We start from the raw sequence: 25,991 nt of genomic DNA, 5'->3' as shown, positions 1-25,991 counted from the left end.
AGTTGCACTCGTCCGGTCACTGCCACTGTCGGCCCAACTACAGCGGAGCGTCATGTGACAGTGTGCACCTGGATACTATGGCTATCCCAGCTGTACCCGTAAGTCACAGAGCGCTAACGAGTCCAATTAATGAGTGAATGTAGCGTTAACAAGACCCCGGAGGGTTAGTCAGAAACGGTTAACAGGTCGTGTTGTTGTTGTCGTCGCAGCGGCCAGTGCCTGAAGGCTCTCGTTACTCCAGCTGTGATCATGTGACCGGACAGTGTGTGTCTGCACCACGTGGTGGGGCTGCGCTGTGACAGCTGTGCACACCGGGGCGTACGGCTTCCCCAACTGCCAAGGTACGAACACGCAACCACAAAACGGCTTACAGAGCACTGGGTTACTGCGGCGATGGGGGGTAGATCAGAACAGCAGGTGATTGTGCGTTTGTCAACTGGTAACCATGTTTGTGTTGGCAGGGTACGTGTCACCCTGTGGGCTCGGTGCAGGAGGCCACACCCCTCCCAGCGTGAGTTCACCCTTCACTCTACCGATACGAGTCACGTGACCGGTCGGAGATACGACCCGGAGTGTAACTGTGGTTGTTGTGTCCAGGTCGTGTGTGAGTGTCGGCGCCACGTGGAAGGTCCGGCCTGCGACAGATGTCGACCTTTGTTCTGGAACCTGTCGCCGGACGTCCTGAAGGATGCACCGGTGAGGGTCCACACAAACACACAACAAATACGCAACAGCACAGTCAATGAGTCACACACAAGTTCACTGACATGTGTGTGTTGTGGTGTGTGTGTGTGTGTCTGCAGATTGTGAGTGTAACGTGGCCGGAACAGTGAGCGGAGTCGCAGAGTGTGCACAGGTACACAACTACACACCTGAACAGTCCTCACACACTGCACCCACACAGGTGGACAGATGTTGGAACCAGACTTTACTGAATTTACTGAAACCATCTGGACAAACAAACATGCGAAACTGTTCCCATTAACTGGTGTTTTTAGTCTGTTAGTAACCGGTAAAAAAACACGTGTAGTTTTGGGTTTGTGTTCATCATGTGAACATGAACCAGGTTCTAACAGTTTTGGATTTTTCTTTCTAGTTCAGTTTATTAGTTTTGACTTTTTTTTTTCTCTAATTCAGTTCGTTTTAATTCGTTTTTTAGAGCAGGTTTGATAGTTTAGATTAGTTTTCATTTTCTTCTAAATGCTTAGCTTTAGTTTAGTTTTATTTTTTCATATGTTCGCGTCATATTCAAATAAATCCCAGACAGGACTCTGCTGGTTCTCCCAACTTTAGTCTCCATGTTTCCAGGTAGAGTGGGACCAGAAGACGACTAAACGAAAGGTGACGAGAAGTGATGGACCGTGAAGTGTCGCATTGTGCCACTAGCTAAAATTGCTCAAGTGAATTAAATCGATTTTATCAATCGACATGACAAAGACAAAGGGAATTTTATTCATAATTGTATCCGTTTTAGTTTTGTAAAACACAGTAGTTAGTTATCGTTGTTTTCTTTGAATTATAGTTTTTTTATTTCAGGTAACAAAAATGTTTTCTTAACTCTAGTTTTTTATCATTTCGTTAGTTTTCGTTAACGTTAATAACCTTGACATGAACCAGAGTTTACCTGAGGAGATCAGGTCCAAAATAAAATGTGTGAGTTCTCGTTTGTCCAGGTCTGGTTCAGAGACTTGATCAGTTGATGAAGTCAGAAATGATGAAGCATCCTGAACGACTTTCACCAAAACGGCGTGTGTTGCTGAACTCTTGACCAGGTCGTCCTTATAAAGGACATCTAGAAGCCATGGGTCTGTACCCGGTCAAATGAAGGTTCAAAACCCACATAAACAAAGTCTGCAGGAGAACGTCCTCAGGAGCTTCTTGCTTGAGTCAGCTTTTCCATCTGTTCCGTATCACATTGACCTGACGATCAACAGTCTTTTCTAAAGATCTTCAAGGCCGTTTAAAGGCCCGCCAGGACGCTCTGACTAACGAAGTGCGTTGGTTCTGACAGGAAACGGTCAGTGTCACTGTAAACCCAACGTCTGCAGCGGAACCTGCTCCACGTGTAAGGACGGATTCTACAACCTGCAGGACCACAGCTACTTCGGCTGCCAAGGTGCGACACGCCCACTGCCCGTGGTCGTTGGAAGGCCGTGTGAGTCCGTGCGGCGGCTGACGTGTGTGTCTGTTGTGTGTTCAGGTTGGTCAGTGCGACATTGGAGCTCGACGGGTCAGTCCTGCGGTGAGAGGAACGGTCGGTGTCGCTGCCGGCCCAACGTGGAAGGACCCAAGTGCAACCTGTGAGTTCAGGACGCTTTAAACTCGTCCTCTTCGGTCTTCGTTTCAGCTTTACGCAGCAGGTCCAGATCTTCAGTCACGTCCTACAGTTTTGAAGGATCCTCATTCGTTTAGTTGTAATTGAAGGTCTGGAACTAAGGCCTACACCTGTTGCATGATCTGTCCACGTGATGACATGTTTTAGCTTCTGAATGGGACGGATGGGTTTATATTTGACTGTGTCGTTGACGTACTGGAGGTCTTCATCATGGTGGACGAGGGTCTGAGGTCTATGAGGGACCTGGGGCTTTATATGTACGCATCTGTCAAGTGATTTGAATGTTTTGTTTTTTTTGTTTTTTTTTTTTTAGTTTGGGACCTGATGGTTCCGACCTTGGGCAGTCTCTGGACTCGTTTATGCCGCGTTTCCACTACGTGGTATCGGTTCAACTCAACTCAACTCGGCCTTTTGCATTTCCATTATGAAAAAGGACCTGGAATCTGGTATCCGGTACTAGTTTTGGTATCACCTCTGCTGAGGTTCCAGGACTGGGGACCAAATACCGAAACGTGACGTGAAACACTGCAGACCACTGATTGGTCAGAGAGTTGTCTGTGTGACCCGCCCTTTTACAAAAAACAGATGCAGAAGTTTGCAGTAAATATAGCGGGTAGGTTAATCTACATGATGACAGTCTGTAAAACTACACCATGGTCAGAGGAGGTTCAGTCTTTGATGGCCGACGTAAAAATTCAGCATGAGTTTGACAAGACAACACGCAACAAACAAGTTTATCAGCAACTCTGAGCAGACAATGCAGAAGTAACACACCGCATCGCTATGACGTCCAGGTACTGAAAGGGGTAGTATCCTGTAATGGAAACGGTCTTCAGGAATAGGACCTGGTACCAGAGTCGAGTCGAGCTGGTTCCATGTAGTGGAAACGCGGCATTAGATCCTGTTTAAGCGTCCGCTTTGTCTGCAGACCTCGTCAGGACCATTACTTCCCGGACCTCCATCATCTGAAGTTTGAGATCGAGGAGGGCACCATGTTGGACGGCCGACCGGTCCGCTTCGGCTACGACCCCGTGGAGTTCCCAGAGTTCAGCTGGAGGGGCTACGCTCAGATGTCGCCTATAGGTACCGAGGGACCACCAGAACCCAGTGTCTGTGTCCAGTCCTGCTACATGTGCGCTTCAGAACACCTCAGGCTCTGATGTTTAATGCGTGAACTACAGTCCAAACAAGTACAAATACTGTGTCATATGTTATGTGTATATTATTTACAGGATATTTCCATTAGATGACCGTATGTGTACAGTCTAATAAATATGTGTGTAAGTGTGTGTGACTGTGGCCCATCAGCTGTGGTTCTTCTGCATGGAATCGTCTGTTTTCTCTTGTGAATGAGGTGATGGGTTGGTTTGGTGTAGTTCCTGTCTGTTTGGTGTTTCCTGCCTGTTTTGCTGTGGTTTCCTGTCTGCTTGTGGTGTGTGTTTTTATCATCCTTCTCTTTCCTTTATTTCCCTCCTGCCTTGCTCGCTGGTCCCTTGGTAGTCAAGGTGTCGGTGTCCGGTCGTGGGCTCTCCGGACCTTTTCCACGTGGTTCTATGTTACGTGAACCGGGGGGCTGAGGACGTTTGGGGTCGGGTGTCGGTCTTGAGGATGGATGGAACTACTACTGTGGAAAACTGTAAGTGATGACGGTTTGACTCCAGCATCGTAGCAGGGGCTGGTGGGACATTCACACTGTGGGTGCATCAGCTCCGTTTTGGAGTTCATTGAACTTCTCCTAATGTTACCTCCAATCATGAGCAGAAAGAACAGACTTATTCCAACAAAACGGAAGGTTTACATCCAGATCAGACCAGGTTCAGGTTCAGGTTCAGGTTAAAGAACGGTCACGAAAACAGGGACCAATAGGGAGTCCTGCGTCCTTTGGGTAGGTCCTCTGCGTCCTTTGGGTGGTGTCCTCCGCGTCCTTTGGGCGGTGTCCTCTGCGTCCTTTGGGTAGTGTCCTCTGCGTCCTTTGGGTGTGTCCTCCGCGTCCTTTGGGCGGTGTCCTCTGCGTCCTTTGGGTGGTGTCCTCTGCGTCCTTTGGGTAGTGTCCTCCGCGTCCTTTGGGCGGTGTCCTCTGCGTCCTTTGGGTAGTGTCCTCCGCGTCCTTTGGGCGGTGTCCTCTGCGTCCTTTGGGTGGTGTCCTCTGCGTCCTTTGGGTGGTGTCCTCCGCGTCCTTTGGGCGGTGTCCTCTGCGTCCTTTGGGTGGTGTCCTCTGCGTCCTTTGGGTGTGGTCTCCTGCGTCCTTTGGGTGGGGTCTCCTGCTTCCTTAGTCATCTTCGGGGCCACAGATCCGTTTCCAGGGACGTTCAACAGTAGACTGACCGTCTTCCCTCCACTTGTCCTTGTAGACCGCAGTCAAGCTTCAGGTTTATGTGAACGAGGCAGATAGACGAGACGACTATCTGACTCGTTTCATCCTCAGATACATAAACTCTGAAGGCACCACCTCCAACGGTAAAATAACAGCCTATCAGGGCAACCACAAAGGTACGTGTCCACCAGTCACCAGTCGGTGTTTTAGTACAGAGCAGATCAGACGTCTATGTGGCTGCTTTTATTGGACTGATTGGCGTGTGTTACTGTTACTGCACTGTGGGTTTGTGTTGGAGTGTTTTAGGTTCAGAACAGTCCAAACAGATCATCTTTGCTCCCAGTGCAGAGCCTACGTTCCTTAATGTCCCTCAGAACAACTTTGTGGAGCCGTTTGTGCTGAACCCTGGAACCTGGACCGTGGTCATCGAGGCCGAGGGAATCCTGCTGGTGAGTGAACACCACAGTAGAGTTTCAGTACCGACGCACCCCCAACAACCACCAACAGTTCCAACAAACAGCATTATAACTGTAGGTGTAAGGGGACACATGGAAGTTACTGAGTGTCCAAACATCCTCTTTTGCCTGGTTATGTCCTCCTGGTGTGTGTGGGGGGCTGTATTTAATGACCATTACTTAAATCTAAGGCGTCCTGAGTAAACTTTGAGCATAATTTACATATCTTGAGGCAGAGTTGAGTGTCTTCTTCTTTTGGAGCTCTATTGCCTCATTTCCACTACGTGGTATCGGCTTGACTCGACTCGGCCTTTTTGCGTTTCCATTACGAAAAAGACCCTGGAATCTGGTACCCAGTACTAGTTTTTTGGTATCACCTCCACTGAGGTTCCAGGACTGGGGACCAGATACTAAAACGTGTAAACACTGCAGACCACTGATTGGTCAGACAGTTTTCTCTGTGACCCACTGTTTTACAAAAAACAGATGTGGAAGTGGACAGTAAATCTCGTCGGTATGAATCCATGTGATGACAGTGTGTAAAACTACACCATGGTTTGTCAAGGAGGTTCAGACGTAAAAATTCAGGATGAGCTTGACGAGACAACACGCAACGAGCGAGTTTATCAGCAAGTCTGAGCAGACAACATGGAAGTAACGCGCCGCATCGCTATGACGACCAGGTACTGTAAAGTCGGTAGTATCCTATAATGGAAACGGTCTCCAGGAATAGGACCTGGTACCCGAGCCGGTTCCATGTAATGGAAATGCGGCATTAGTATGGTCCCTATCGACCCCCCTGTCCACTAAACTGAGGCGCTCTCCATCTCCTTCAGGATTACCTGGTTCTGCTGCCCAGTGCCTACTACGAAGCTCCCATCCTGCAGATCCGGGTCACCGAGCCCTGCACCTACAGCTCTGTACCCGATGCCAACCAGAAGTAAGGCGTCGGCGTTCGTAACATCAGGTAAAGCCGTGGTCTCTTGTCCCCCTTCGTCGTCTCTGAATTCTCTGTCTCTGTCTCAGCTGTCTCCTGTACAATTGTCTCTGGACGCCTTCACGTCTATCTCTGGAACGATGCCAGCTGCCGTAACGATAACCACCTCCCGCGGCCCTGTCCCGTCGAGAAGGTGACGCCGCGACACCGGACATGGCGGTCTGCAGTGGATACGATGTAAGAGTGGAAGGGTGGGGTGGGGGGGTGAAAACTCAGCAGAAAGTATGGAGAACATGGAATTAGGTGATAGCTGTTCCAGGTCTGGACAAGGATGAGACGAAGACTGTGTGGAAGAAAAAAAAGAGTCATGACAAACCTTTGAAAAGTGACACAACCTGAAGCAAAATTAGTCAATGTAATGAATCCAAAGTTGGATGTTTCAACAGTAGTGATTCCCTTTCCCTTGTCATCGCTGCTGCAGATCAGCGTCGAGCTGCGAGGACGTCTGCAGAGTCCAGGAGAAAACGTCCTGGTGGTCGAATACGCCAGCGAAGAAGAACTACCGCAAACCCTGACGGTGTCGGTGAACGCTCCCGGAGCCCGGACTCACCAGCATCGCATCACTCTGTTGCACTGCAAATACAGGTGGGAAACCTGGAGACCGGATCACGTGAGCCGGATCACACGTGCCGGATCACATGTACTGGATCCCAGTTTCCTGTCGCTGTGAGCCCGTCAACATTTGTTTTTTGTTTTTGTTTTTTCTTTTTCAGTTTCCTGTGTAGAGTCGTGGCCATCGACGATCAGAACAGAGTGTCCGTCTTCTCTCTTCCCTCGGACGCTGAAGTCCAGCTCGTCTCGGACCGAGCCAGCTTCTTCCTGGTGAGATGAACCTAAACCGATCCACCGTCAGACTTTTGCAGAGGATGACCTTCTACGTGGTTCTTCATCAGCAGGTTGATTCATTTGTGTGTTTGTTCATTTCCTTCAGCACAAGGCCTACCTGGTTCCTAAAGACCAGTTCACCATGGAGTTCATCGAGCCCAGAGTCCACTGTATCAGCACCACGGACAGTTCTCACCTGACAGGTCTCTGGAAGCCCCCTCCCATCCTTTATGAACACTCATGGTGGTTGATATTAGTGGTCAGGTCCTCCTCAGATAGGACTCGGGGGTTCTTCTTGAACCGGTAGCCTCCTTGTATCGTATCATGAGGCCGTAGAGTTGAACCTCATGTCAACTGTTGTCCTGTTGTTCTGTCCTTAACTCTTGTGTTGAGACTCTGTCTGGTGCTTTTACTTCAGGTTTATTGACGTGTGTTTCCTGCGTGTTTTCAGCTCGTCCTGCGTCGCCTCACGTTTCCAGACTCCGTCCAACTCCCTGGTCCTGAAGGAGGGCCAGATGTCATCGGTGCAGGAGCCCATCCTGGCGGCTCCTGCGGCGGCTCCTCCTCTTCCTCTATCCCACCAGAGCGACAGCCGTCCTGGACCGCTGGAGACCGGCCTCCGCACGCCGCCGACAACGCAGACCACATCCGACTGGACTCACTGCAGGTACTGAGACTGGGACACTGGTCCATGAAGACCACAAAGACCACATAGACCATGTAGAGCTGTCTTCACAAACCCACCACGTCTCTGAGCAGAGGTGGACCTGAAAGCTGAACCAGCTGCAGGAAGTGAATGTGATGTCCAGGTTTTATGGGAATAAAGTGACAGAGCGAACATGAAAAGAGGCTCATGAACGGTTCAACTGTCAGAGGGGATTTGGGACCAATTTTAGTTTGGTTTGACTTGTGTTTTAGCAGCTAAAGCAAATCGAGGACTGGGCGATTCGGTGGGCGCAGTGGTTAGCGCTGTCACCTCACCAGAAGAAGGTCACTATAAACCTGGGGGGAGTGGCCTGTGGAGCTTGTATTTCCCATATGTTAATGACCTGAAGAGTCAGGGTCGTAGAGGGGTGGTCCCTCCATGTTCACCTGTCCATCTTTCTATCCGATCTTTTCTTTGTTGTTTTCAACAAAAAAAGTGCTCCGTAAAACACAGTCATTTCGGGAAATATCTGCGTCCAGGTGTTGTTGTTGTGAAGTGGCATTTTGCTTCCAGGGTGCAAGGTTAGAGAGGTGGGGCTATGACATCACCACTTTAGAAAAGTTGTGGTTCGGTCGGACAGACGAAGACGTGAAAGCAGCTTTTTCAAATGTATGGACTGTGGGACCTGCTTACAAAAGGTTCAGTGACTGAAAACACTGGGTTCATGTGGACGACAAGGCCGACCTGATACTGAAGTTTAGCAGAAACGACCGACTTCCATGTGTAAACTGTCTGTGTATGGACAGGACCGCAGTCATTCAGGGGGGGTTTCATGGTGAGTCCAGGTGTTTTTTGTTTTTTTTTGGGTGGGGGGGTGGGGGGGTGGAACTGATGAGAGATTGAAATGCTTTGAGAACCAAGTCAGTCCAGTTGAACTTTGAACTTTCCTACAATGAACAAACACAGTCGAACCCATGATGTCCATAATGCTCCTGTGTATTTCTCTCTCTTGTGTGTTTCACGCCTACGTTTCCAGAATGCCGCAGTGTACTCCACCGCCGTCCAACCACCCTGGGCCGGTACGTGTTCATTGGTCCACTACCACAGCCGCTCCACCAGACCTACCCGCTGCAGGTCTACATCAACGGAGGTCGCATCTGGCAGGGTACGGGTCCGGGTCCAGAGGACAGGACGGAACCACACGACACACGGACACCAACACTAACCTTGTCTCGTTCGTGTCTCTGTCACAGGACACACCAACGCGTCCCTTCTGTCCTCACGCCTATGGCTGCCCGTAACATCCTGGTCTCTGAAAACCAGATCATCTTGGATGTGACAGATCATGAGGTCTTCCTGACGGTCCAGATCCATGTGGGAAAACCCTGTGGACTGGTAGGTCCGAGGATCTGGACCCGGCAGTGGGTTCTGTGGGTTCTGGTGGTAATGTGCTGTTCTCCTGCCAGGATTACGTCCTGTGGTTCCAGAGTCCAGTTACAGCTCCAGTTACCTGAACGAGGAACCGCTGGACAAGTCCTACGACTTCATCATGCAGCCTGCTGGACACAACAGCTTCAGCATCAGGTCAGTGTCAAAGACAAGCATGCCAAACCAAACCAAACCCAAACCTGAAGATCATCAAAGATGCAGCATTCAGTGAGTTAACATCTGCCCCCTCCACCTCTTCCTCCTCTCCTCAGTCCTTCCTCCTCCTCTCCCTTCTGTCTCCGTTCTGCCGTCTCTCTCTCTTCCTTCTTTAATAATGGCGCTCTGCCGCTGTGCGTGTCATGAGGTCGGCGGCCGACCGCGACGGCTGCGACCCGTTTGGAGGTCAGTGCCACTGCCGACCCAACGTGATTGGACGAGACTGTTCCATGTGCGCCACGGGGTTCTGGGGGTTCCCCAACTGCAGACGTGAGTCACCGAGGTTCTGCTCCGGTTCTGTCTTTAACCCGGTTCTGTTCTGTTTCTAACCTGGTTCTTTTCTGGTTTTAACCTGGTTCCTCCTGGTTCCTCCGGTTCTGGTTCTGGTCCTGGTTCTGGTTCTGGTTCTGGTCCCTGGTCCTGGTCCCCCCTTCAGCCTGTGCCTGTGGGTCCCGGCTGTGTGAGCCTGTGTCCGGCGCCTGCCTCTGTCCTCCTCGGACCGTGCGTCCTGACTGTACGGTGTGTGAACCTCAGACCTTCGGCTGCCACCCGGTGGTCGGATGTGAGATCTGCAACTGCTCCCGGGTCGGCGTGGAGTCGTCCGACGGCGCCTGCGACACGCTCAGCGGACAGTGCAGGTGGGTTTGGCGCCGGGCCTCGGGTCGGCGCCGCTCCGATCTAAAGGGTGCATTTGAGTCGGTAAAGGTCAAAGGTCAAGTGTGGTCAGTGGCGTGTGTGTTTGCAGGTGTAAGAACAACATCAGTGGGTCGTCAGTGCGACCGCTGCCAACCTGGTTTCTATGGTTACCCAGACTGTCAACCATGTGACTGCAACGAGGCGGGGACTGAGGAGGAAGTGGTGTGACTCATTCACAGGACAGTGTCTGTGCAAGGTACACACACATACACAAATGTACACACACACCTACCACACACACACACACACACACAACAAACAAGCAAACACACACACACACACACACACACCACACATACACAAACACAAACAGACACACACACAAACACACACACATAAACAAACACACACATACATACACACACAAACCTATACACACACAACACACAAACACACACAGAAACACAAACACACATACACACAGAAACACACACACACCCACACACACACACTGAACTGGATCACACCCCGCCCACTCCTAAAGCCCCGCCCCCTCATCTCCACCCCTCCCTCCTGCAGGAGAACGTGCAGGGTTCTGCCTGTGACCGGTGCCGGGTCGGAACCTTCCACCTGGACCCCACCAACCCCAAAGGCTTGCACCAGCTGCTTCTGCTTCGGCGCTACCGACCGCTGCCGCAGCTCCGACAAGCGCCGGCACCGAGGGTAACCAATGAGCTCCCGGGGGCGCTGGGGGAGCCCCGCCCCTCCACAGGGAGCCCCGCCCATGTCCACAGAACCTCATTACAGAACAGAACTTTACAGTCAGGTTTGAGGTTCGGATGGACGCAGCAGGACGTTTGGATTTATTTTAGGATTAGTTTTGCCGACACCGATCTGATACTGATCCGATACCGATCTTATACCAATATGATACGATCTGATAACAATCTGATACTGATCCGATACAGATCTGTAGTTTAAAGTCAAACTTACAGATGTTTTACAAACTCCTCTAAAACCTCCTGCTGATGTGCAGATCATGTTCCTTTTTCTGCCTTCAGACACTTTCATTTTTCAGGGGCGGGACTAAACAGTTTCTGAAATTGTTCTAAAGTGTGTCGAACGTCCACCAAACGTCTAATTTTGGGAGAAGTTGTTAAACTTCAGACCAAAAAACTGTGGAACTGAAGGTGTTTTTTCCTCAAATATTAACCAGACATTTTGTTGACGTTTTCAAATTCAGAGCCTGCGAAAGTTGACACTGTTGAATTATTGGATATGTTTACTGTGATGTAAGTGACGTGTGGTTGCCATGGTGATGGTTTGTACAGTCAAGGTTCTAATAGTTTCGGATTTTTCATTATAGTTTAGTTTTATTTAGTTTTGACTTTTTTTTTCTCTTATTCAGTTCGTTTGAATTCATTCTTAGAGCAGGTTTGCTAGTTTTTATTAGTTTGTTTTTTTCTACATGTGTAGTTGTAGTTCAGTTGTAGTTCAGTGGTCTCTTTTCTCTTCTTCTCTGTGGTCGTATTCAAATAAATCCCAGACAGGACTCTGCTGCTTTCTCCCAACTTTGGTCTCCATGTTCCAGGTTAGAGTGGGGACCAGAAGACGACTGGAAACCACAAGTGAACACAAGTGACGGACCAAAAAGTGCTGTATGGGGCTGCTAGCTAAAATTGCTAGAGCGAAATAATCACTTTCGTATCAATCCGACATTGACAAGATGAAAACGAAGGGAAATTTAGCTGTAATTTTTATATGTTTTAGTTAGTTTTGTAAACACACAATACAGTTTCAGTTCGTTATCATTTTTTTCTTTGAATTATAGTTTTTATTTGTCAGTTAACGAAAATGTTTTTTCAATTTTAGTTTTGGTCATTTCGTTAGTTTTCGTTAACGATAATAACCTTGGTGCAGGTCATGGATATGGAGGGCTGGGTGCTGCTGGGAGCCGACAAACAGGAAGTGGCGGTGGTGACGGTGTATCGGGTCAGGACCTGGTGGAGGCGGACCTAAGCGACGTCCCAGATGTTTACCAGGACCTGCACTGGTACGCACCCAGGAAGTACCTGGGAGACAAGGTGAGAACCATAAAGAAACAACTGTCAGAGTCCACGGACAGAAAGGGTCAAAGGAGAGCGGTGGGCCACAAATGGACTTATTATGGGATGTTCTCGTCTTGACGGTTCAATCTAAACAGAACAGAAAAAATATATAAAATAAAAAGTAAAACAGGTTTTTTACAAAATGGACAAAATAAACTGAAATTCAGAAAAAGTGAACAAAAGAAAAAAGAAAATAAAGTGAACAAACTAAATAAAATGGACAGAATAATTTTAAAAACAACTACATTTCATTCATTTCTAATTTCATGTGGTTCGTCTCCAAAGTTTGTTCAGTTTTCAGTATTTTTTAAGTTTTTGCTGCAGGTTCTAAATGTTCTAACTGTTCCTTTCCTTCTACTGGTCCATATTCTGATGGTTTAGAACATGTCAGTGGTTCCAGATATCTGTGATTGGATGAGTTCAGTTCTCCTCCAGTGAAAGTCCCGCCCACTTGTATAGTTAGATTTATCTGCATCCAGAACCAGGACTGGAACACAGAGCAGAACCTGACAGAACCCATTCACCTGATTCTGATCCAGATGATGGACGTTCTTCAGGTGTTTGTCGTTGGATTGAATCGTCTGTTTTTGTTCCAGGTGTCGTCGTACGGTGGTTACCTGAGGTACCGCCTCCACACGCAGACCATGAGAGGGGACGTTCTGGCCCTGCCGGCAGAGGCGGCCCGACCCGACATCATCCTGAAGGTACCGGCACACGCTCACATAGAACCGGTACCCACACCGGCACATGCTCAGATAGAACCCGGTTCTCCTCTATGGGTTCTCCACTGAGTCTTAACGGGTCCATAAACAGGACCAGTTCTCCATCAGCTCCAGAAGTGACTAGAACACAGCTCTGATCACATACCAGTGTTTCCATGGCAACACCACCCTTCTACTGAATCAAATGTACTTTATGATAGTAAATAGGATTATTATTATTATTGTTTTTGTTGTTGTTGTTGTTGTTGTTGACTGTGCTGGGGTGTTTGTGTGTGGTTGCCAGGGGAACCAGATGACCCTGGTGTTCATGGAGAGGGAGTATCCATCACCTGAGGATCCTCATCTGGGGATTGTCCACATGGTGGAGGTAAAAACAAACAAACAAACAAACAAACAAACAGAACACAAGAACCAGAGAACACATTTACACTGTTACTACTGTTACTCCTCTTCCTCCTCCTCTTCCTCTTCCTCTCCTCCTCCTCTTCCTCCTCCTCTTCCTCTTCCTCCTCCTTCCTCCTCTTCCTCTTCCTCCTCCTCTTCCTCTTCCTCCTCCTCTTCCTCCTCCTCTTCCTCCTCCTCCTCCTCTTCCTCCTCCTCCTCCTCCTCCTCTTCCTCCAGGGGAGTTTCCGTCATGCTCAGACCGGTAACTCTGTGTCTCGTGAGGAGTTGATGATGGTTCTGGTGGCTCTGGAGTCTCTTCAGATCCGGGCCCTCCATTCCCAGTCGGCCCACTCCGTGTCGCTGCGCGGCGCCGTGTTGGAAGGCGCCGAGGCCCTTCCCACCGGTCGCCATGCCAACAACGTGGAGATCTGCATGTGTCCGGCCAACTACATGGGAGACTCGTGTCAGGTGAGTTTAAGAGATGAAGAAGACGGAAAAAAAAAAACCCAAAAAAACCCAATACGGAATAAAAACAGAAAAACACATGTAGACGACGCAGAAGGGTTAGCGTTAGCATGTTCTACTGCAGTTATTCAGAGGGGTTAGTGTTAGCATGTTCTACTGCAGTTATTCAGATATTCGATACATCACGATATATCACAATACTGTTAAAAAAGGCAATTTTTTGTTTGTTTCTCTTTTTAAAATGATTATTTCCTTGAAGAATTGAATTCCACCAGAAATCTGCACAAATACTAAACACATTTTTATTTGATCACAACAGGATCTAATGTTCTATCACAAAATGTTCCTGTGTTCAAACTGAAATTATGTTTTACAGACATTCCAGTTTCAGATCCTGTTCAAATGTTTATATTCTATTAGTTCACAACTAACATCAGAACAGGATTTTATACATTATCGTATCGTGCAATCCAAACAAAGAAACTAACGTTATTTAATAAAACGGTGTTAAATAATAATAAATAAAATATAAACAATAAAGAAAAATGAAAAGCAAAAATGAACCTCCACAATATCTGCAATTGAATAAATACTTTAAATATCCATACAGTACTTCTTAATATCAATACAGTATCGTGAAATGTAATATTGTGATATATTGCAGAACTGATATTTTCCAACAGCCCTGCTCATCATCTGTCCTTTCTTGTCTTTTGTGTCTTCTAACATGTCCGTGTGTCTCTGTCCGTCACCGGTTGTTGCCGTGGGTGACGGTGACTCCTGCTGCGCTCTGATTGGTTGGCGCTCCAGTCATGTGCTCCTGGTTTCTACAGAGACACCATCGGCCTGTTCCTGGGGAAGTGCGTCCCGTGTCAGTGTAACGGACACTCGGACACATGTCTGGACGGATCCGGCGTCTGTTTGGTCGGTGGACGCCTCCTCACGCCCTCCAGCCCGCAGCGGCCGTCAGACATGCCCCCTTAACCCTCTGCTCTCTGTCTCCACCCACCAGGACTGTCAGCACAACACGGCCGGCGACCACTGCGAGACCTGCCAGGGTGGTTTCCATGGCAACAACAGCCTGGACGGACAGTCTGTGTCCTGTTCCAGTTGTCCATGTCCACTGAGTGCCCCGTCCAACAAGTGAGTGTGTGTGTGTGTGTGTGTGTGTGTGTCAAGGTTATAATCATTAACGAAAACTAAAATTGAAAAGATATTTTCGTTAACTGAAATAAATAAAAACTCTAATTAAAAGAAAACAACAATAACTAACTGAAACTGTATTGTGTGTTTACAAAACTAACTAAAATGGATAAAGATTATGGATAAAATTCCCTTCGTTTTCGTCTTTGTCAGTGTCGGATTGATGTCAAATTGATTTATTTCGCTGCAGCAATTTGAGCTGTTGTCACCATACAACACTTCACAGTCCGTCATGTGTGTTCACTGTGGTTTCCAGTCGTCTTCTGGTCCCCACTCTACCTGGAACATACAGACTAAAGCTGGGACACAGCAGCACAGTCCTGTCTGGGATTTACTTTAGTGATGCGTGGGGTCAGGTTTTTTTTTTTTTTCTTTTTCTCACTGTGTGCGTGAGTGACAGAGACAGAGCTGAATGACAGCGTCAAACAGATGTTGAACTAGCATCCAGGTAAAGACTGGAGAGTTTATCACCATGAAAAGGCCTTCCAAGGCCTTAACTGCACAGTTTAGGAGAGGAGAAAAGAGGAGGATGAAAACTAATCCAATTACAGAGGTATGGAACCTGTTAGAATGTTCAAAAACGTTTGATGTTACTAGCTGCAGCTAGCTGAACTGAACTGAAGCAAAGTTGGCTAATAATGGAACTGGAGATGATTAAGAGATGAGAGATCTGCTAAGGTGTGGTTTACTGATGATGGACTGGGTTAGATATGTTTATAAGTGGTTTATATATGTTTCTATCTGGTTTATATATGTTTCTATCTGGTTTACCGCTGGCTGCTTTGTGCATCTCCTCTCACACTTTGCACATCTTCGCATTGTTTTCACGTATGTGACGTTGTGTATGGATCACACACCCCCCCCCCAACCTGCTCTAGGGAATTTATACATTGCACTGTCCATGTGTTTGTGTCTGTGCTCAGTCAATGAGCCGCCCTAACCCCACCCCCAAATAAAGTGTCACGGGTAACCCACATCCGTGCCTCACTAATTTCTTTGAATAGGATGAAGAGGAAGATAAAATATATGAAATAACTAAAACTAAACTAAACTAAAACTAAGCATTCAGAAAAAAATGATAACTAATAAAAACTAGCAAACCTGCTCTAAAAATGAATTAAAACGAACTGAATTAGAGAAAAAAAGTCAAAACTAATTAAAACTAAACTATAATTAAAAATCCAAAACTACTAGAACCTTGGTGTGTGAGTGTGTGTCTGTGTGTGTTTGTGTGTGTGACTGTGTGTGTGTTTGTGTGTGTGACTGTGTGTGTGTGTGTGTGTGACTGTGTGTGTGTGTGTGTGACTGTGTGTGACTGTGTGTGTGTGTGTTTGTGTGTGTGACTGTGTGTGTGTGTGTGTGTGTGTCTGTGTGTGAGTGTGTGTCTATGTGACTGTGTGTGTCAGTGTGTCTGTCTTTCTGTGTGTAGTTTTGTGTATATAATGTGTGTTTTGTATGTCTGTGTGTACTTTTGTGTATATGTGTCTGTGTGTCCCTATGTGTATATAATGTGTGTGTGTACCTCTGTGTATTTATTGTGTGTTTTGTGTGGCTGTGTGTAGTTTTGTGTATAATGTGTGTCTGTGTTTTCTTTTGCGTATATAATGTCGGTCTGTGTGTACCTGTGTGTATATAATGTGTGTTGTGTGTGTGTGTGTGTGTACTTTTGTGTGTATAATGTGTGTGTGTGTAGTTTTGCAGAGGGCTGTGTGCAGCGTGGGGACAGGATGCAGTGTTTGTGTTCATCTGGATACTCGGGACCAAAGTGTGAAAGGTACGTGTTTGTTTTTGCGTTCGTCTGAATCGACGGGGGTCAAAGGTCACGCAGACTCACAGCTGACCTCTCGTGCAGGTGTGCCCCCGGTTACTACGGTAACCCCATGGTGCTGGGCAGCAGGTGCCAGCCGTGCCGTTGCCACGGTAACACAGACTCTAACATGCTGTTCACGGACTGCCACCCTCTGACGGGTCAGTGTCTGAGCTGCATGCACAACACGGCCGGAGCCCACTGCCACGTCTGCGCCGACGGTTACTACGGAGACGCCATCCACGCCAAGAACTGCACCCGTGAGTTCAGAGGTCACAGGGGTCACAGGGCGGAGCCTGTAAACCTCCGAACTCCCCACTGGGGATAAGTCCAGACGGAGATGGGATGGAGAACACACAAACGCATCACATCAGATTATTATAACAATCTGATTATTATAGTAATCAGATTACTCCCAGTAATCAGAGTTGATGGTCATGTAAAGGGGTTCCCTGTGTCCTGTTTTCCCAGAATGCAGCTGCTCTCCCTGTGGGACAGAGTCATGTGACCCTCAGACCGGTCAGTGTCGTTGTAAACCGGGGGTGACCGGTCCTCGGTGTGACCGCTGTGAGGTGAGCCCGCCGCTCTCATCCGACATCTAAGCGTCGTCAGGAGTTTTGCTCACCGACTCGTCTTGGTTTTTCAGGAGGGGTCGTTCGGCTTCGACTCGTGCGCCGGTTGTCGTCGGTGCGACTGCGATGCGTCGGCGGCGCTGGTCCAGCCATGTGACCCTCAGAGCGGCCAATGCGCCTGTCGACCCGGCGTGAACGGACCGAGCTGCCGCCAATGTTCCCCTGGATACTGGGACTACAGCCCCGACGGATGCAAGAGTCAGTCCACCGCCAGTACCGCTAACACCGCTAATACTGTTATAACACCGCTAATACTGTTAGAATAGTGTTATAATACCGCTAATACTGTTAGAATAGTGTTATAATACCGCTAATACTGTTAGAATAGTGTTATAATACCGCTAATACTGTTAGAATAGTGTTATAATACCGCTAATACCGTTATAATACTGCTAATACTGTTAGAATACTGTTAGAATACCGCTAATACCGTTATAATACTGCTAATACTGTTATAATGCTTTATAATATCACTAATACTGTTATAATACTGTTAATACTGATATAATACTGCTAATATTGTTATAATACTGTTATAATACCGCTAATACTGCTAATACTGTTATAATACTGTTATAGTACTGTTAATACTGCTATAATACTGCTAATACTGTTATAATACTGTTATAATACTGCTAATTCCACTAATACCACTAATATCTAATATCGTTAATTGCTAATATCTAATATTGTTAATACCATTAATATCTAATATTGCTAATATCTAATGTCATTCATATCTAATTCATTTCCAGAGTGCGAATGCCGAGGCGGACGCTGCGACCCTCGGACTGGAGAATGTCGCTGTCCCGACGGGATGACGGGGAAACAGTGCGACGTCTGTGTCAGTAAATACAGCGTCGCCGTCGACCACGGACACGGCGTCCACTGTGAAGGTAAGACACGCCCCATGTCCGGTCTCCCACTTTCTGGCGAACCACTCTGTAACCTCGGCGCTCTGCGTTTGTGTCACAGTCTGCGACAGCTGCGTCATCGTCCTGTTGGAGGATCTGGACAAGATGGCCGCCGGCCTGGGTTCGGTGGGTGGTCAGCTGACCTCCCTGAACGCCAGCTCCATTGCCTGGGCTCAACTACGCAACCTCAACCGATCTGTGGAGGACGTGACCGTGAGTGAACGCACACACACACACGGCAGCCTTTACCTGATGTGGGGGGAGGGGTTCGTTCGTGTGTGTGTGTGTGTGTGTGTGTGTGTGTGGGGGGGGGGGGGTCCAACAGCAGGTTTGAACCCTTTGACCCAGAAAACATCTGCATATTTATATTCACATTAATAAACACAAACATGAACAGAAACACATCTGTATTATTAGTTTGTTCCATAAATGTTGCTGTGATCAGAACAGGTGAGTTGTGGGTGTTGCCTTTGGTTGGGCCTAAGCTCCGCCTCCTCAGTTTATGGTGAAGCAGTTCCAGTTCAGACCTGCCTTTAAGACCAGAATCTGGGGTCTGACGGAAACTGACATAAACTGACGGAAACTGATGGAAACTGACATAAACTGATGGAAACTGATGCTCTGTGGCTGCAGCAGCTGCGCCGCTCTGACTCCTGAGCATTGGACACTGGTCTGTGTTCATGTCCCATAATGATAGACCCCTGGACCAGGTGGACCCCTGGACCGGGTGGACCACTGGACCGGGTGGACCCCTGGACTCTCCAGCTAACACCTCTAAACTACTGTTCCCATGATTCCAGAGGGCGGCTCAGAACTACAACAGTACTATGGACGACAGCCGCAACAGAGCCGACATGATGGAGGCGGAGATTCAGAACATGGACGCAGACATCGACCAACTGGAGCAGAAGGTCAACAACACACACACATACACACACCACACATGCGCACACACGCGCGCACACACACACACAAGACACAGAGGACACAGTAACCCTGACCTGTGGTGCTGATATTGCTGCTGTGTTGGTTTTTGTGTGTCTGTTGTGTTTGTTTTTGTGTGTCCAGGCGAAGGCAACAAGCGCCAAAGTCCGAGACCTGCAGGACAGTACGACTCAGAGCCACCAGAGGGCGCTGGACCTGCTGTCCTTCATCAACAACATGACCATGGACATCAACGGTACGACAGCACACATCAATTTAACACAAGTGGACGTCAGTGACGCTGGACCCCATGTGGACCCCATGTGGACCCATGTGGACCCCATGTGGACCAGGTCCAGTCCAGACAGAACCGGTCATCCGTAAACATGTTCATTCATCTGTAACACATGCAAACAGAACCGGTCCTCAGTAGAACCTGCCCCGGGTTCTGTCAGAGCTGGAGACACATGGAGTGCGTGGTGCATTCAGGTGCACCTCTGATGAAACTCCATTCAAATTCAGAGGTTGCTTTTTCTTCTTTGTAATAATTCTTCCAGTTCATTGGTCGACGTCTGTGCAGGTTTGGAATCATTCGATACTAGAATCATAAATATGTGACTGTTTCAAACTGGACCATATTCTGTCCCACAGGTCAGTAAACGTGTCATGGATAATCAGACATTCAAACGTTTTAATAATAATGACAGCTCCGTCTGTGACGTTTGACCATTAATTAATCCGACTGAATTCTAACCACGTGTGCCTTTGGTACCATCTGAGTTGTTGGTTCTATTCCCTGGTCTCGGTCTAGACATCCTGGCGATGGCGAACCGGTCCCTGAACGCCACGGAGGAGGAGCAAGACGACGATGAGCGGGAGGTGAAGCTGCGGCAGGTGGAGGCGATGCTGAGGGAGATGAAGTACAGGAGCTGTGATGGACAGAAGAGGAGAGCGGAGAGAGAGAGGGAGGAGGCGCGCAAATGTGAGGGACACACAAAGACACACACTGATATACACAAATATATACAGATATATACAGCAGAGAGAGAGAGGAGGCACACAAATGTGAGGGACACAGATATACACACACACACACGCTCTTTTTTTTGTTTTGTTTTCTATATATTTCTTTATTGCCGTGTGTGTGTGTGTGTGTGTGTGTGTGTGTAGGCTGTTCCTTTAACTCCTGTTTCTTTGTGTCAGTGTTGGATCGAGTTTATAAAGAACTGGCCGATCGACAGCTGGAAAACGAGAACGTGTCCAGAGTGATCCGAGAGCGTCTGTCGCATTTCCACTCCCAGATGATGGACCTGAGAGACACCCTGAACGAAGCCGTCAACGCCACGGCAACAGCGGCAGAGATCAACAACCGCAACCAGAAGATGCTGGACGACAACAAGGTGAGACGACGGGGCGTTCGCTGACCGGGTAAACAGTCAGAGGAACGACGGGGCGTTCGCTGACCGGGTAAACAGTCAGAGGAACGACGGGGCGTTCACTGACCGAGTAAACAGTCAGAAGAAAGACGGTCAGCGGAAAGACGTTCACTGCCTGTTTAAACAGTCAGAGTGTAGACGGTGCGTTCACTGCCTGTTTAAACAGTCAGAGTGTAGATGGTGCGTTCACTGCCTGTGTCTGTGTCTCAGAGGAGGATGGACGACCTTCTGTCCAAGGTCACCGAGGTCGGCGTCCAGTTACAGATGGCAGAGGACGACGTGGCGCAGGTCAACGACGTCCTGTCGATGCTGCAGGATTCCAAAGAGGTTTGACCTTCAACTCACCTTCAACATTAGACTGAACAGACCCAGGTCAGAGGTCAGAGTCCAGCATAAACAGGAGTTAGTGCATGTTTGTTCAGTTTTGATGATGTCACTGACACGTCTGTGTGTCTTTCATATGGACACAAGCAAAGGGTTCAAACCTTTTAATAAAGCTTTAGTTTCTGAATCATAAATATGTAACTGTTTTAAACTGGACCATATTCTGTCCAACAGGTCAGTAAATGCATCATTTATGATTAGACACTAGATTCAAACGTCAATAAACAGATGTTTTAGATCAAATGTAGATGATATTATCATTATATCTATTATATACTTTAATCTGTATAATATATATATATATATATATATATATATATATATATATATATATATGTATAAAGTTCTCTCTCTATAATGCTAGTGTTGGACTCTGGGCTCGTTGGTCTGAATTCTTTTTCTGTTTTGTTTCTATTTGAACTCATTCAGTGTCTGTTTGTAAATCAGTCGATGGTTCCGTCTGTAAAATAATCCAGTGTCATTTCACCGACGTGTGTATGTTTCTGTTGGAGTTGTCGGCTCGACTCCCGGGTCTTGGTCATAACTGTGTAGACCTCCAGGTGCATTGTGGGATAGCTGGGTGGAGCTGTGACCTGTGCTGTGGTGATGAGGCATCCTCTTGTCTGTCTTCCAGGAGTATGAGCGTCTGGCGGCCCAGTTGGATGGAGCCAGGACCCCCTTGGCTAACAAGGTTCAGAACTTCGCCTGGGCCGAGTCCAAAATCCCTCTGGTGGAACGAGCAGAGACGCACGCTGCGCTGCTGGATGCCCTGGCCATGAACCTGTCCAGGTAAGGGGGCGCACGGGTCCAGGTCCAAGTAAGGGGACGCACGGGTCCAGGTCCAGGTAAGGGGACTCACAGGTCCAGGTCCAGGTAGAGGGACGCACCAGCCCGGTGTAACAGAACCCCACCCCCCGGCATCATGCCGTACTGTAATGTCCTTTTCTGAGAAGATTCAGGAAGTACACAACTACTTGTGGTCAGGTCCAGGTTCAGTCCGTGTTCGTTCATTTGTTCATGTGTTTGTTTGTTCATGTGTTTGTTTGTTTGTTCATGTGTTTGTTCATTTGTTCGTTTGTTCATGTGTTCGTTTGTTCATTTGTTCATGTGTTTGTTCGTTTGTTCATGTGTTCATTCGTTCATTTGTTCATGTGTTTGTTCAGTTCATGTGTTTGTTCGTTTGTTCATGTGTTTGTTCGTTCGTTCATTTGTTCATGTGTTTGTTCAGTTGTTCATGTGTTTGTTCATTTGTTCATGTGTTCATTCGTTCATCTCTGTGCAGTACGGTTGAAAACACTAAGAAGGACGGTTTCGTGGATGTGACCCAGGCCTACAACAGGATCATCAACAGCATCGCCGAGGCGGAAGATGCCGCCAACATGGCCGCCAAGGCTGCCAGCGACGCCCTGGAGGTACGAGGTCCGCCTCCTTCAGCCCGACGCCAGCGTGTGTCCGTCGGTCTCTGATCATGTGTTTATGCGTTGACAGAACGTGAAGAACCAGGACCTGGGCCACATGGCCGATTTCCTGAAGAACCACAGTGTGGAGCTGAAGGACGAGGTGGAGGCACTGAACCAGGACCTGGTCAATGGTGAAGACGTCTGCACATGCACCTGCACTTACACCTGCACCTTCAGCCACACATGCACATGCACCTTTAGCCGCAGATGCACATGCACATGCACCTTCAGCTGCATCAGACACCGCAGAACCAACTGATGCAATGTTTAGGTGTCCATTTGACCATGATTTATTACAGGAGTAAAGACCAGATTTGACAGAAATAAAGTCGTATTTATGAAGAAAATCCACATTTTATGAAATAAACAAACAGAAGCTGCTGTGTTTACATCCGCTGGGAATTCTGACAACTCTAGTGTCATCATGAAACTCAATTCACACACAATTAATGTCGTTTTTTTTTATCCTCAGATTCAATAATTTGACAATTCAATTTTCCAACTGAATTCTTAATTTTTTCTTGTTTTCTGACTTGAAACGGTCTTTCTGGTTTGACCTGGACTTTGTGACTTTGTCCATCTGTGGTTTATTGTCGGTGTTTTTGTGCTCAGACCTGAATCCTCAGCTGGAAAACGCTCAGAGTCGACTGGATGAAGCCAAAAACAAACAGAAGAATGTGACCGCAGAGCTGAAGAACCTGCAGAACCACCTGAAGAACATCAGCTCAAGTAAGACATGCTCCTGAAGTTACAGGGTTAAGGGTGGGGTTAGAGTTAGGGTTAGGGTTGGGGTTAGCTTCTGTGTGAATGTGGACGGATGAGGCTCAAACGGCTGCAGATGGTTCGAACCCTAACCTTTACCTTTGGATGTGATTGGCAGATGTGAGTCAGGAGATCATTGAGGCCAAGAACGTGGCGCAGCAGGCCAACGCCACGGCGACACGAGTCAACAACATCCTGCGTCCAATCACAGAGCAGCTGGACAAGTGGCAGCAGACGTATGGAGACGCCAACGCCACCAACAGCGACATCAACAGCGCCCTGATGGAGGCCAACAAGACCGGTACCAAGATCCAAGGGTTAGGGTTAGGTCCAGGCTCAGGTCTAGTCCAGTGGATTATTTAGACCAGTAGGTTTTAGTTGAGTTTTTCTGGTTCGAGTCAGTTTTCAAGTTTTATGGATAAAATAGACCAGTTCTGTTTCTTTAATGTTGTTTTGTTCCATTTGATCACAATTTGTGTCATTTTGAATCTTTTACATTGAAAAACATAAGGATTTAAATTGGTTCTGTTTAGTGTTGATGTTCCAGACTTTGACCAGCAGGGGTCTGTCTGGTACCAGAACACACTCAGAACCAGAACCACTACAGATCTGACCCTATGGATCCACAGAGACTGGATCAGTCCCTGAATAAAGGATCAAACTCATAGTTTCATCTGTTTTATGGAATCAACAAGTTGAATTCAACTCAAACTCACAGACGCTGATTTTAACTGTGGATACAATAACACTGAGTCTGATTACATTAAAGCTCTGTTAGCTTAGCGCTGGTAGCTTAGCTCTGTTTTAGACTAAACAGCCCCAGTAAAACTACTAATACCCTGTGTTAGCTTAGCCCTTTTAGCTTAGCTCTGTTATCTTAGCCCTGTTAGCTTAACTCTGTTTTAGACTAAACAGCCCCAGTAAAACTACTAATACCCTCTGTTAGCTTAGCTTTGTTAGCTTAGCTCTGTTTTAGACTAAAACAGCCCCAATTAAACCACTAACCCCCTCTGTTAGCTTACCTGTTAGCTTAGCCCTGTTTGCTTAACTCTGTTAGCTTACCTCTGTTTTCCGTGGGTTTCATCAATAACTAAACTACAGATCTGTTTAAATCCAACAAAAACAGTCCGAACTGTCACAGTTTAGTCTGAACCACGGATCAACAAACGGAAACTGAGCAACGATAAGAACATCTCATAATAACTGTGAAGCTTCACACGGCTCAGACTCCGTTCTGTCCATTTCCAGAAGAAAACACTCTAGTCTTATCACTTCTGTTCTATGATTCTGACAGTTGTTTCCTTCTGGTTCTCATCCTCACCTCACACCAGCCTTCACAGATCTGTCTTAGAAACACTGTCCTGTTCGTTTCAGCTCATGTTCTACCCTTTTCCTCCGCTGATGCGTGTGTTCGGGGCTGATTTGTCGCTTGACGTGTCTTTTTTCGCAGTGAACATGTTGGGCGACACGCTGCCTCTGCTCATAAAGAAACTGGATAAACTGCAGAACCACTCGGCCCAGATGCCCAACATCTCTGAGAACATCAACCGCATCCGACAGCTCATACAACAAGCGCGCAATGCTGCCAGCAAGGTACCGCACCGCCGCCACCGTCGCTGCCTTCCCAACAGCAGCCGGTGTGAGGGAGGAGCTTCAGCCTCTGATGCCTCCGCCCCCTCTTCTGTCCGTACAGGTGAGCATCCCGGTCAAGTTCAACGGATCGTCCGGAGTTCAGGTCCGGAACCCGTCCAACCTGGCCGACCTGGCCGCGTACACCAACCTCAAGTTCTACATCACGCTGCCAGAGGGGTCGAGAAGGAGGCGACAGGACGGCGGCAACAAGCAGTTTGTCTTCTACCTCGGCAACAAGGATGTAAGTGTCTCCATGGCAACAGAACATCAGGATGAGATGATGGACTCAGGTTTTGAAGTGGTGTAAGGGCAGATGTAGGACGGTCTAATCTGACGTGCTTGATCAGATAACAGCAGTAATCTGATTACATTCAATCAGATTACCACCCCTGGGTTGGTCCCAGTCCTCCATGTCTTCATGTAAACAGGTTCATCTGGTTTATGTAGTTCGGTTCCATCTGAACATGTGGAAAAACTAGGAAGTCACAGAAAACAGAACGGAGACGACAAGAACAGGAAGTTGGATTCTACGCCACTACGTACGACTGAACCAGGGTTTATAGATGATCCTATTTCTGAGGGGACAGTAAACGCATCACAGCTGATTGTTAGAGTGATCAGATTGTAACAGTTCCTGGGTGTGTAAGGTGCGTAAACGGGGTCAGTGTGAGCTTCATTCAGGACTCAGTGGCTTTGTGGTTTTTCTTCAGGCCTCTAAAGAGTACCTGGGCATGGCTCTGGAGGGGCGGAGGCTGCGCTGGTACTTCAACGTCGGAGGAGAGACGGCGGAGGTGATGATGGCTGAAGACATCAAGTCTGATGGGAACTTCAACAGCGTCGTTCTGGAGAGGTACGACTCGTAGACCGCTGTTGTTTGACTCCTGGTTAAGGATGCGAATCCAGAACCAGGTCTCGTATTGAACCGGTTCCCAGTAGTTCAGTTCCTTGGAATCGTCAGTGTGTTTGCGTAACAGTTGCACTCATTGGTTTAACGTGTCCTCAGGTCATTTCTGTGTTTTGGTTCCGTTTCCTTGTAAGTCTGGTTGTATTTAATAGTAAAGTCGACTCTAGAACCATGTAGCCGGAGATGAACTGGACCTGACGGTGTCTCCGAGTTCCCAGGTTTGGACCAAACCATTACTCTGCAGAAGCAGCGACCGGACTGTTTTTCTCTGGATATTTTAAGACTTGACCTAAAGAAAATCCAGTCCTACTGGAGGATGAAGACCAACCTGTCGTTCTCCAGTAGGGACTGGACTCCAGAACTCAGCTCAGTTCCTTTGAATTGTTAGAATAATTCTGGTTC

The 25,991-nt window shown here is 47.7% G+C and overlaps 1 protein-coding gene across 1 annotated transcript in view; it reads left to right on the top strand.

Moving 5' to 3' along the window:
- Nucleotides 1–25,991, top strand: part of LOC115421976 (laminin subunit alpha-5-like) — a 50,798-nt gene that overhangs the window by 13,489 nt on the left and 11,318 nt on the right. The window contains 62 exon segments of the mRNA XM_030137996.1: nt 3–98; nt 210–282; nt 462–511; nt 598–696; nt 817–856; nt 2,012–2,116; nt 2,201–2,300; nt 3,264–3,444; nt 3,836–3,971; nt 4,956–5,098; nt 5,941–6,044; nt 6,131–6,141; nt 6,144–6,173; nt 6,176–6,247; nt 6,250–6,278; nt 6,523–6,686; nt 6,815–6,923; nt 7,033–7,102; nt 7,105–7,129; nt 7,378–7,498; nt 7,501–7,593; nt 8,609–8,644; nt 8,647–8,737; nt 8,826–8,842; nt 8,844–8,867; nt 8,869–8,938; nt 8,941–8,967; nt 9,039–9,156; nt 9,273–9,348; nt 9,350–9,370; nt 9,372–9,486; nt 9,653–9,854; nt 9,962–9,977; nt 9,979–10,074; nt 10,076–10,108; nt 10,432–10,506; nt 10,508–10,574; nt 11,773–11,936; nt 12,557–12,664; nt 12,966–13,049; nt 13,304–13,534; nt 14,342–14,455; nt 14,544–14,674; nt 16,428–16,508; nt 16,587–16,801; nt 17,013–17,113; nt 17,188–17,371; nt 17,929–18,069; nt 18,149–18,300; nt 18,888–18,998; nt 19,156–19,267; nt 19,823–19,993; nt 20,215–20,411; nt 20,658–20,774; nt 21,466–21,620; nt 22,114–22,243; nt 22,320–22,422; nt 22,904–23,020; nt 23,172–23,354; nt 24,504–24,646; nt 24,747–24,926; nt 25,396–25,535. Coding sequence (XP_029993856.1) covers nt 3–98; nt 210–282; nt 462–511; nt 598–696; nt 817–856; nt 2,012–2,116; nt 2,201–2,300; nt 3,264–3,444; nt 3,836–3,971; nt 4,956–5,098; nt 5,941–6,044; nt 6,131–6,141; nt 6,144–6,173; nt 6,176–6,247; nt 6,250–6,278; nt 6,523–6,686; nt 6,815–6,923; nt 7,033–7,102; nt 7,105–7,129; nt 7,378–7,498; nt 7,501–7,593; nt 8,609–8,644; nt 8,647–8,737; nt 8,826–8,842; nt 8,844–8,867; nt 8,869–8,938; nt 8,941–8,967; nt 9,039–9,156; nt 9,273–9,348; nt 9,350–9,370; nt 9,372–9,486; nt 9,653–9,854; nt 9,962–9,977; nt 9,979–10,074; nt 10,076–10,108; nt 10,432–10,506; nt 10,508–10,574; nt 11,773–11,936; nt 12,557–12,664; nt 12,966–13,049; nt 13,304–13,534; nt 14,342–14,455; nt 14,544–14,674; nt 16,428–16,508; nt 16,587–16,801; nt 17,013–17,113; nt 17,188–17,371; nt 17,929–18,069; nt 18,149–18,300; nt 18,888–18,998; nt 19,156–19,267; nt 19,823–19,993; nt 20,215–20,411; nt 20,658–20,774; nt 21,466–21,620; nt 22,114–22,243; nt 22,320–22,422; nt 22,904–23,020; nt 23,172–23,354; nt 24,504–24,646; nt 24,747–24,926; nt 25,396–25,535 — 6,500 coding nt within the window.

The sequence above is a fragment of the Sphaeramia orbicularis genome, chromosome 7 (genome assembly GCF_902148855.1).
Source record: "Sphaeramia orbicularis chromosome 7, fSphaOr1.1, whole genome shotgun sequence".
Lineage (NCBI taxonomy): Eukaryota > Metazoa > Chordata > Actinopteri > Kurtiformes > Apogonidae > Sphaeramia > Sphaeramia orbicularis.
This window is presented reverse-complemented; position numbering and strand designations above follow the sequence as displayed.